The sequence below is a fragment of the Poromitra crassiceps genome (genome assembly GCF_964638095.1).
Source record: "Poromitra crassiceps genome assembly, chromosome: 13".
NCBI classification, from domain to species: Eukaryota; Metazoa; Chordata; class Actinopteri; order Beryciformes; family Melamphaidae; genus Poromitra; species Poromitra crassiceps.
Genome location: NC_139644.1, coordinates 8,558,384 through 8,570,883, shown reverse-complemented (window position 1 = coordinate 8,570,883; position 12,500 = coordinate 8,558,384). Strand labels below are relative to the sequence as shown.

At 42.6% G+C, this 12,500-nt stretch overlaps 1 protein-coding gene across 1 annotated transcript in view; it reads right to left on the bottom strand.

Annotated features, from left to right (window-relative positions):
• LOC310787911 (tubulin polyglutamylase ttll6-like) overlaps positions 1-12,500 on the bottom strand; it is a gene marked incomplete at both ends in the record, with an annotated part of 36,302 nt that overhangs the window by 7,201 nt on the left and 16,601 nt on the right. The window contains 8 exons of the mRNA XM_083649365.1: positions 1,488-1,552; positions 1,675-1,832; positions 2,256-2,341; positions 3,869-4,012; positions 5,629-5,785; positions 6,329-6,459; positions 6,763-6,885; positions 7,180-7,282. Coding sequence (XP_083505491.1) covers positions 1,488-1,552; positions 1,675-1,832; positions 2,256-2,341; positions 3,869-4,012; positions 5,629-5,785; positions 6,329-6,459; positions 6,763-6,885; positions 7,180-7,282 — 967 coding nt within the window. The remainder of the gene's footprint in view (positions 1-1,487; positions 1,553-1,674; positions 1,833-2,255; positions 2,342-3,868; positions 4,013-5,628; positions 5,786-6,328; positions 6,460-6,762; positions 6,886-7,179; positions 7,283-12,500) is intronic.

The window sequence follows — 12,500 nt, the reverse complement described above, 5'->3', positions numbered from 1 at the left end:
CCTAAAATCAATAATGCATCTTTTTCCTCTCACCTGTAGTGCTATCTATCCGTTTAGATTGTTTTGTGATAGTTGCCTGGGTTTTGGAGATATTGGCTGTAGCGATGTCTGCCTTCTCTCCAATACAATGGAACCGGATGGCACTCGGCTTGTGGTGCCAAAGAAATACATTTGATAAACTCAACAGCAATGTCTCTTTCCAGAAATCATGACCCCGTTACTCAAGATAATCCACAGACCTTGTTATGAGCAGTTTCATGGAGGAACTATTTTCTTTTGACCAAACGTCAGCCACTAGCTGCTAGCTAGTTCCTACATGGAACTGCAAAAGAAAATAGTTCCTACATGAAACCGCTCACAACAAAGTCTGTGCATTGTCTTGAGTAACCGGGTCGTGATTTCTGGAAAGAGACAATGGCTGGGTTTCCCAAAAGCTTCTTTGCGCTAAGAAGCTAATTCAACCCTTCTTAAGGCCCCCTTAAGAAGCAAACGCGTTTCCCAATTGCTTCTTTACGAAGGCATGCGTTTCCCAAAAGCTTCTTAGCGCTAAGAAGCTTCTTTGACCCTTCTTAAGGCTCCCGTAAGAAGCCAACGAAGCCAACGCGTTTCCCGATTGCTTCTTAGCCTAAAATTATCTTCCAATTATCCTCCGTTAAGAAGGCTGCGTTTCCCAAAAGCTTCTTAGCGCTAAGATAATCTTTCGTTAAGAAGGTTTTGTAAGAAGGGTCTGGAGCCTTCTTAACACCTTCTTAATGACAAAACACTGGCAGATCCAGCCGCGTCAGGCAAAAGGAGATACTTGTGTCCACTGTTCCTCTTGTGTTTTTCCCTTTTTCCTTTCTTTCATGCACCCTTTAGTGTTTAAAATTAGGGAACACTTGAAAATCTCCCCTGTATGTATGGTTACTTGTGTTTTAAATGTTTTACCGTAGGCTATATTCCTCTAATCAGAATGGATTCCTTTTATAATGTTGTGGATTTATATAGCACCTTTCACAGAACCCAAGGTCGCTTAAATTCTGTAGTGTTTCTCTGTTTTGTTGTATGCTGTGTATATAAAGCAATTTGAACTGCAGTCCATGTCTGAAATAAATAATGTTTAATAAAGTTTAACATGACCATGATTAGGTGTTAACAGTGTTTCTCAACCACTGAGTCGTGGCCCACTGCTGGGCTCAGAGTGCCATCTAGTGAGCCGCTCCAGTTAAGATGCTTCTTAAGAGCCTTCTATTTTTTTTATTTTTCTCGACTGTTAAGAAGGCGTTTGGGAAACACTTCTTTGGAGCCTTCTTAACTCCTTAAGAAGCTTCTTAACTCTTAAGAAGCTTCTTTGTTGGGAAACTCAGCCAATGCTGTTGAGTTTTTTTTCTTTGTTTTATTACTTGTGTGTTTTGTATGTTTTCTGTTTGTTCTAAGAGCTGCACTGAGGCAAATTCATATCAACTCTGTTGACATAGCAATCAAGTATTGAATCTTGATGGTTTTACCTCCAGTAACCAGGGTTTCAGCTTGTGGTCCAGCAGCACGTCAAAGCCCAGCAGCTCAAAGCAGGCTGCAGAGACAGACAGACACACAGAGCTCATTCAGAGGAGACACTGAAGGTGATGGTTCAGAGGAGACACTGAAGGTGATGGTTCACAACACTGGTTCAAAAAGATGCAATATCATCAGCACCGATTGATGTGTGTCGGGGGAAGCAGGTGTGGTAGTTGTGACTCAGGACGAAGTGGGCGGAGACTACAGCCTTGATGACCAGGTCCTCGATGTCCAACCACAGCTTGGCGACGTCACATGACATCTCCTCCAGGAGGCGCGTCAAGACGGACAACTTCCTGGTTTGTGACAGAGAGGAAGATGGAGAGAGACCGAAGAGGTCATTGAGGGTCAACTTCAAGCTTCCTTCATTTACATATTTTTTACATTTTTTAATATAATTATTAATTAGTTATAAAACTGCAAATCCTCTCTGGCGAAGGAACTGGTCATATCGCTGTTGTGTGCAAAAGAAAAATGAAATACCAGTCTTCGCAATTTTCATGTTTTAACTCCGTGCCAAATTTGACCACCCTTGATTTTATAAAATCCTTTCAAAGCCATTGGGATCACCTCTGAAACACACGGTGGTCAAACTGAAACCAAGCCTGCTTTCTAGTTGCTGAAGACAAGACATTTTGGAGATACTAAATGTTTTTTACTGGACAACCACCACATGTAGAATATGTGACGAAATTCAAACAAGCTTTGTTAAAAATCACCTTTTGCTGCCAGCGTTCTCGTCGCGGACAAAGTTGTCACTGTGCTTGTTGATGGCGTAGTTTGTCAGGTGCATGCACACGTCCTCCTAAGACAGAGAGAGAGAGAGAGAGGAAGTGGTCAAGTGATGGGAGGGATTGTCCTGTAACCAAAAGGCCACACGTTTGATCCCTGCAGCAGCCAGCATGTGTCCATCAACATCTATGTATCCCATCAAAGTGTCCTTGAGCAAGAGCCTGAATTCCCGGGTGCTAACTCAAGCCAGTCTGGGTGAGAGCGTCAGCTAAATGCCTAAAACTTACAATGTAGAGAAGATGAGGGGAGAGGCAACTTGATCCAACAAAAGAGAGAGAAGTAAACAAGTGTACACTGTTGCCTCACAGCAAGAAGGTCGTGGGCTCGAACCCGGGTCTTTCCCCGCCTGGGATGGACCCGGTCTGGTCAAAAGTCAGACCAAGTCTGACTTGTGACATTGATGACACTTCTGATGCACTGCTGCTGCATCTCCAAACAATCATGAACATATCTGCAGGTTTCAGAAAGACTTAAGAGTTTTTAAGAGTTTTAAAGTCCTTTTTAATTCTATCTGGAGTTGAATTTAAAACCAAATTAACAAACAAAATAAAGAAAGAAAAACAGACAGGATCATAGGACTGGTACACAAGTCTTTCTTTCTTTCTTTCTTTCTTTCTTTCTTTCTTTCTTTCTTTCTTTCTTTCTTTCTTTCTGTCTCCCCCTCTCTCCACTCCTCTCTCTCCTCCACAGGAACACCCTTCCTAGACAGACAGAAGCTGTAAAATGGAGTCAAGGAGAGACATTTACTTGTTTGGTTTTCAGTCTGTTATCTGTCATCTCTTTCCTCCAGGTTTACAGAGCACTTTACTACAGCAGCCAGAGCCAGTGGAGCGATATGATCTGACATCTCCAGCCTCTGTCCCTGCCTCGTATTTCCTCTCCTACTCCTACACTAGGGCAGCCATTCCCCACCTGTGGGCTGGGGCCCACTGGTGGTCCGCGAAGGTATTGCAAGTGCGCTGCCAAATAATGTAAAAAACATTACGATTTTCATGGGATCTTTTTTTAAATTATTATTAATGCCTATGAGAATCATTTTCTCCATTGTTGTATGATCCCGTTATTTAATTTGTAATCAATTATTCATTCATCAGCCTATGGTCGCATGTCGGATGTGGGCTGCGAAACAAAAAAAAGATTTTCAAGTGGGCCATGAGTGGGAAAAGGTTTGACACCGCTGCACTAAAGTTAAACCAATGTCCGGTACTGGCCTTTTATAACATGTCACATGGCCAGTCAGTCTGTCGTCCACCTGCAGTGACAGTTGATCTTATTTGCACATTTTATGCATTGCCATTTAACACCGTCAACCGTGTGTGTGTGTGTGTGTGTGTGTGTGTGTGTGTGTGTGTGTGTGTGAGACAAATAAAGACGGGTTTGTCTGTCCGGTCCTTCTTCTGTTTCGTGTTTTTGTGAATTAATTCTTCATTCAAAGGCAGTAATGTATCCCAGAGTTTTCCATATTGTGTGTGTGTGTGTGTGTGTGCGTGTGCGTGTGCGTGTGCGTGTGCGTGCGTGCGTGCGTGCGTGCGTGCCTGACCACGTTCTTCCTGGCCGGGTGGCAGTACTGGCTGGTGCAGAAGCGAGCGAGTCCCTCCTGGTACAGGAAGATGTGGAAGGGGTCACAGGAGGTCACCAGCACGTAGATCCTCAGGTCAAACTTATAACCATCGATGATCAACGGCTGAGAGAGAGAGAGAGAGAGAGAGAGGGAGGGAGGGAGAGATATTTCTTCTAAATCGCATCACATTTCTAGGCTGTTGGTTATAGAGATACAGAATATTTTAATAATAGTTTTTTCTAATGTAATGAACTGTTTGTGTATACTGTATACATGTATGTGTTTATGTGTGTTCTGTATACATGTATGTGTTTATGTGTATACTGTATACATGTATGTGTTTATATGTGTGTACTGTACACATGTATGTGTTTATGTGTGTACTGTATACATGTATGTGTTTATGTGTGTACTGTATACATGTATGTGTTTATGTGTGTACTGTACACATGTATGTGTTTATGTGTTCTGTATACATGTATGTGTTTATGTGTTCTGTATACATGTATGTGTTTATGTGTGTACTGTCTGTATACATGTATGTGTTTATGTGTGTACTACTGTATACATGTATGTGTTTATGTGTGTACTGTCTGTATACATGTATGTGTTTATGTGTGTACTGTACACATGTATGTGTTTATGTGTGTACTGTATATATGTATGTCTTTATGTGTTCTGGATACATGTATGTGTTTATGTGTGTACTGTCTGTATACATGTATGTGTTTATGTGTGTACTACTGTATACATGTATGTGTTTATGTGTGTACTGTCTGTATACATGTATGTGTTTATGTGTGTACTGTACACATGTATGTGTTTATGTGTGTACTGTATATATGTATGTCTTTATGTGTTCTGGATACATGTATGTGTTTATGTGTGTACTGTCTGTATACATGTATGTGTTTATGTGTGTACTGTACACATGTATGTGTTTATGTGTACTGTACACATGTATGTGTTTATGTGTTCTGTATACATGTATGTGTTTATGTGTTCTGTATACATGTATGTGTTTATGTGTGTACTGTCTGTATACATGTATGTGTTTATGTGTGTACTACTGTATACATGTATGTGTTTATGTGTGTACTGTCTGTATACATGTATGTGTTTATGTGTGTACTGTACACATGTATGTGTTTATGTGTGTACTGTATATATGTATGTCTTTATGTGTTCTGGATACATGTATGTGTTTATGTGTGTACTGTCTGTATACATGTATGTGTTTATGTGTGTACTGTATACATGTATGTGTTTATGTGTGTACTGTATACATGTATGTGTTTATGTGTGCACTGTATACATGTATGTGTTTATGTGTGTACTGTATACATGTATCCACACTAGGGCTGTGAATCTTCACTGGACTCACGATTCGATTACGATTCAGAGGGCTACGATTCGATTCGATTACGATTATCGATGCATCTCGATGCATCTTAAATCGATGCATCACTTTTTTCCGCAATACATGATTTATTTTTTCTCACTTTCTTTTTTCTCACTGTGTGACTACTTTTAAAATAAAAGTGCATTTGGAATTGCATTGTATTATGATCCATAATTAAAATAAACAACTGCATGTACTTCCATTATATTTTATTTGATTATAATTTTTTTTTTTTTTAATAATTGATTTTTGACATTTGTGAATCGATGCAGAATCGTGCACGTCCGCATCGTGATGCATCTTATAATCGATTATTTTTGACACCCCTAATCCACACCCTGTTGATGTAGAGCTGGCAGATGAGGCGTTCTCCATGCGGGACGTCCCGAGCAGACCTGGCCAGGAAGATGCCCCGGCCCTGGCTGCCTGTGTCCGGCTTACAGATGAAGGTCTTAGTCTTCTTAGTGCGGGAATACGCCTGGAAGTCACTGTAGCTGATGGAGAGAAGGAGGACATGAGAGAAAGAGGGACAGACAGATAGACAGTGCAGGAGAGTTTGAGCTGATCATTTCATCACTGATCTATCTGACTGGTTCAGTGTTTAGACAATGTTAGCTTGTTTCTACAGCAGCTACCCAGCTTAGGGCCGGTTCACATGCTGCGTCTTTTGCATGCTCAAATCAAATTGATTTCAATTTCAACCAGTGGTGCGACGTGACCGCAAAGGCCTGAGGCGGTCGCGTCGCACACTCGTTCAACTTTTTCTGACCTCGGCCATGGCGTACCGCGATAAAAACTATCTCAACTTTTCGGAAACGCCACATGTTGCTTTTGTGGAAGCGCACAACATGTCACGTAGCTTGAACGCGAAAGCGAGAGGGACATATTTACGGCGAAATCTTTCTGCTCCACATGTAGATCAAGAAGTCAGGTTTTACGACGACGGTAATAGTAGTGCAAGCGTCCAAGAGCACTTGATAAACGTGGTGTGTTCACTGTCCACTCAGAGTTTTGGAGCGACGTAAAGCGGGCCTTACTCGGCAGGTAGACACCAGGTGCGAGGGAAGAAGCTGTAGTCTTTGGGGAAGCTCTTGGCCATGCGGTTCAGGTTCCTGGCCAGCATGTCCTTCCTGCACAGCTCCATCATCCCTGGGAAGTGGTTGATCTTCTACCAGAAAAGGGAGAGGACAAGAGGAAAAATACTTTTTTTTACTATACTTTTCTTACCTTCTCTTGGATCCATGTTCACACTATTATGACTTTTTTTTATAAAGGTTTTTTCGTTTACATCAAAGCAGACAAGTGGCCAGTTTGGAAAAAGTATTGTGCTGGGCTTCTTATAGGCAGAGTGACACACACACACACACACACACACACACACACATACACACACACACACACACACACACACACACACACACACACACACACACGTACGTACACACACGTACACACACACACACACACGTACCTGGTAAGGTTTCATGTCCATCAGTCTATCCAGTGTGACACTGCAGTCTGTCCAGTACAGACTTGTGTCTTCCCCCTCCAGCGCCTCCCGCAGGCCGAAACGCCGCGCTGCGCGACGCACTGACTCACACAAACACAAATATACACTAGTGTAAAACAGACACAAATCCACGCACGCGCACGCACACACACACACACACACACACACACACACACACACACACACACACACACACAGGTAACTGATGCTTTTTGAGCAGTTAAAGTGTCTTCTCCAGTTACCTTCAAAGCAGCAGATCTTATTAGTTTGAGCTCAGGGGTTTAACAGCCCGTTGAGAGCCAGCGACACGACACTAACACGACACTATCAGTTCTGGGTCATCAGAGAAACCATCCTGATAATGGCAGCAGCACGCACCATGTGCAGCAGACAGCAGAGTGGTGGATCTGGACTGGAACATGTGACGTCCATGACGGTCGTCAGATGAACACCAGCCGATCGTCCAGAGGCACAAGAGCCACTGGGCGACACGGAGAACAAATTAAGGTTTTCATTCAAAAAAGAGATGTCCACCATCTGAGAGAGATGATACCTACTCTTGCAGTAGGATCACACCAGCCGCCACTTAAAACAAATGTGGGCCTACTCCCGACCACCTTGCTCACACACACACCCATCATCCAACTTGGCCTTCGTTTGAATGTGAATTATACACATGTAGGTTTTGTGGCTGCGTCCTGCACGGTTGTGATGCTACAGACAGACATATAACCACCTGGCAGAGCGCTCAAAAACGTTTTTGTGCTAGTTCCCACTACAAGGTGTCTCCAGGACACACACGCACACACACACACACACACACACACACACACACACACACACACACACACACGGTGAAAACAATACCTGCCGCTCGTCACGGCTGGTACAATATTGATTGGTCTTTGTAAGTGGATATACACAGTAATTGGCTAAGCAGCAGTTGGCTAAAACTAGTTATTAGTTCATCAAGATTGTAACACTTTAGATGATGCTCTCTCAGTTGTACTTTTGAAATATTGAGCACTGACCTTCACTGAGACATATGTTCCAACAGGAAGGACATGTCTATGTGATGTTCCAACAGGAAGGACATGTCTATGTGATGTTCCAACAGGAAGGACATGTCTATGTGATGTTCCAACAGGAAGGACATGTCTATGTGATGTTCCAACAGGAAGGACATGTCTATGTGATGTTCCAACAGGAAGGACATGTCTATGTGATGTTCCAACAGGAAGGACATGTCTATGTGATGTTCCAACAGGAAGGACATGTCTATGTGATGTTCTAACAGGAAGGACATGTCTATGTGATGTTCTAACAGGAAGGACATGTCTATGTGATGTTCCAACAGGAAGGACATGTCTATGTGATGTTCCAACAGGAAGGACATGTCTATGTGATGTCCAACAGGAAGGACATGTCTATGTGATGTTCCAACAGGAAGGACATGTCTATGTGATGTTCCAACAGGAAGGACATGTCTATGTGATGTTCTAACAGGAAGGACATGTCTATGTGATGTTCCAACAGGAAGGACATGTCTATATGATGTTCCAACAGGAAGGACATGTCTATGTGATGTTCTAACAGGAAGGACATGTCTATGTGATGTTCCAACAGGAAGGACATGTCTATGTGATGTTCCAACAGGAAGGACATGTCTATGTGATGTCCAACAGGAAGGACATGTCTATGTGATGTTCCAACAGGAAGGACATGTCTATATGATGTTCCAACAGGAAGGGCATGTCTATGTGATGTCCAACAGGAAGGACATGTCTATGTGATGTCCAACAGGAAGGACATGTCTATGTGATGTTCTAACAGGAAGGACATGTCTATGTGATGTTCCAACAGGAAGGACATGTCTATGTGATGTTCTAACAGGAAGGACATGTCTATGTGATGTTCCAACAGGAAGGACATGTCTATGTGATGTTCCAACAGGAAGGACATGTCTATGTGATGTCCAACAGGAAGGACATGTCTATGTGATGTTCCAACAGGAAGGACATGTCTATGTGATGTTCCAACAGGAAGGGCATGTCTATGTGATGTCCAACAGGAAGGACATGTCTTTGTGATGTCCAACAGGAAGGACATGTCTATGTGATGTTCTAACAGGAAGGACATGTCTATGTGATGTTCCAACAGGAAGGACATGTCTATGTGATGTTCTAACAGGAAGGACATGTCTATGTGATGTTCCAACAGGAAGGACATGTCTATGTGATGTTCTAACAGGAAGGACATGTCTATGTGATGTTCTAACAGGAAGGACATGTCTATGTGATGTTCCAACAGGAAGGACATGTCTATGTGATGTTCCAACAGGAAGGACATGTCTATGTGATGTTCCAACAGGAAGGACATGTCTATGTGATGTTCCAACAGGAAGGACATGTCTATGTGATGTCCAACAGGAAGGACATGTCTATGTGATGTTCTAACAGGAAGGACATGTCTATGTGATGTTCCAACAGGAAGGACATGTCTATGTGATGTTCTAACAGGAAGGACATGTCTATGTGATGTTCTAACAGGAAGGACATGTCTATGTGATGTTCCAACAGGAAGGACATGTCTATGTGATGTTCCAACAGGAAGGACATGTCTATGTGATGTTCCAACAGGAAGGACATGTCTATGTGATGTCCAACAGGAAGGACATGTCTATGTGATGTCCAACAGGAAGGACATGTCTATGTGATGTTCCAACAGGAAGGACATGTCTATGTGATGATGTTCCAACAGGAAAGACATGTCTATGTGATGATGTTCCAACAGGAAGGACATGTCTATGTGATGTTCCAACAGGAAGGACATGTCTATGTGATGATGTTCCAACAGGAAGGACATGTCTATGTGATGTTCCAACAGGAAGGACATGTCTATGTGATGTTCCAACAGGAAGGACATGTCTATGTGATGTTCCAACAGGAAGGACATGTCTATGTGATGTTCCAACAGGAAGGACATGTCTATGTGATGTCCAACAGGAAGGACATGTCTATGTGATGTCCAACAGGAAGGACATGTCTATGTGATGTTCCAACAGGAAGGACATGTCTATATGATGTTCCAACAGGAAGGACATGTCTATGTGATGTTCTAACAGGAAGGACATGTCTATGTGATGTTCCAACAGGAAGGACATGTCTATGTGATGTTCCAACAGGAAGGACATGTCTATGTGATGTCCAACAGGAAGGACATGTCTATGTGATGTTCCAACAGGAAGGACATGTCTATGTGATGTCCAACAGGAAGGACATGTCTATGTGATGTTCCAACAGGAAGGACATGTCTATGTGATGTTCCAACAGGAAGGACATGTCTATGTGATGTTCCAACAGGAAGGACATGTCTATGTGATGTTCAACAGGAAGGACATGTCTATGTGATGTTCCAACAGGAAGGACATGTCTATGTGATGTTCCAACAGGAAGGACATGTCTATGTGATGTTCCAACAGGAAGGACATGTCTATGTGATGTTCCAACAGGAAGGACATGTCTATGTGATGTTCCAACAGGAAGGACATGTCTATGTGATGTTCCAACAGGAAGGACATGTCTATGTGATGTCCAACAGGAAGGACATGTCTATGTGATGTTCCAACAGGAAGGACATGTCTATGTGATGTTCCAACAGGAAGGACATGTCTATGTGATGTCCAACAGGAAGGACATGTCTATGTGATGTTCCAACAGGAAGGACATGTCTATGTGATGTTCCAACAGGAAGGACATGTCTATGTGATGTTCCAACAGGAAGGACATGTCTATGTGATGTCCAACAGGAAGGACATGTCTATGTGATGTTCCAACAGGAAGGACATGTCTATGTGATGTTCAACAGGAAGGACATGTCTATGTGATGTTCCAACAGGAAGGACATGTCTATGTGATGTTCCAACAGGAAGGACATGTCTATGTGATGTTCCAACAGGAAGGACATGTCTATGTGATGTTCCAACAGGAAGGACATGTATATGTGATGTTCCAACAGGAAGCACATGTCTATGTGATGTCCAACAGGAAGGACATGTCTATGTGATGTTCAACAGGAAGGACATGTCTATGTGATGTTCCAACAGGAAGGACATGTCTATGTGATGTTCCAACAGGAAGGACATGTCTATATGATGTTCCAACAGGAAGGACATGTCTATGTGATGTCCAACAGGAAGGACATGTCTATGTGATGTTCCAACAGGAAGGACATGTCTATGTGATGTTCCAACAGGAAGGACATGTCTATGTGATGTTCCAACAGGAAGGACATGTCTATGTGATGTTCTAACAGGAAGGACATGTATATGTGATGTTCCAACAGGAAGGACATGTATATGTGATGTTCCAACAGGAAGGACATGTCTATGTGATGTCCAACAGGAAGGACATGTCTATGTGATGTTCCAACAGGAAGGACATGTCTATGTGATGTTCCAACAGGAAGGACATGTCTATGTGATGTTCCAACAGGAAGGACATGTCTATGTGATGTTCTAACAGGAAGGACATGTCTATGTGATGTCCAACAGGAAGGACATGTATATGTGATGTTCCAACAGGAAGGACATGTCTATGTGATGTTCAACAGGAAGGACATGTCTATGTGATGTTCCAACAGGAAGGACATGTCTATGTGATGTTCCAACAGGAAGGACATGTCTATGTGATGTTCCAACAGGAAGGACATGTATATGTGATGTTCTAACAGGAAGGACATGTATATGTGATGTTCCAACAGGAAGGACATGTATATGTGATGTTCCAACAGGAAGGACATGTATATGTGATGTTCTAACAGGAAGGACATGTCTATGTGATGTTCCAACAGGAAGGACATGTCTATGTGATGTTCCAACAGGAAGGACATGTCTATGTGATGTTCCAACAGGAAGGACATGTCTATGTGATGTTCCAACAGGAAGGACATGTCTATGTGATGTTCCAACAGGAAGGACATGTATATGTGATGTTCCAACAGGAAGGACATGTCTATGTGATGTTCCAACAGGAAGGACATGTATATGTGATGTTCCAACAGGAAGGACATGTATATGTGATGTTCCAACAGGAAGGACATGTCTATGTGATGTTCCAACAGGAAGGACATGTCTATGTGATGTCTCAACAGGAAGGACATGTCTATGTGATGTCTCAACAGGAAGGACATGTATATGTGATGTTCCAACAGGAAGGACATGTATATGTGATGTTCCAACAGGAAGGACATGTCTATGTGATGTTCCAACAGGAAGGACATGTATATGTGATGTTCCAACAGGAAGGACATGTCTATGTGATGTTCTAACAGGAAGGACATGTCTATGTGATGTTCCAACAGGAAGGACATGTATATGTGATGTTCCAACAGGAAGGACATGTCTATGTGATGTTCTAACAGGAAGGACATGTATATGTGATGTTCCAACAGGAAGGACATGTATATGTGATGTTCCAACAGGAAGGACATGTATATGTGATGTTCCAACAGGAAGGACATGTCTATGTGATGTTCCAACAGGAAGGACATGTATATGTGATGTTCTAACAGGAAGGACATGTATATGTGATGTTCCAACAGGAAGGACATGTATATGTGATGTTCCAACAGGAAGGACATGTCTATGTGATGTCCAACAGGAAGGACATGTCTATGTGATGTTCCAACAGGAAGGACAT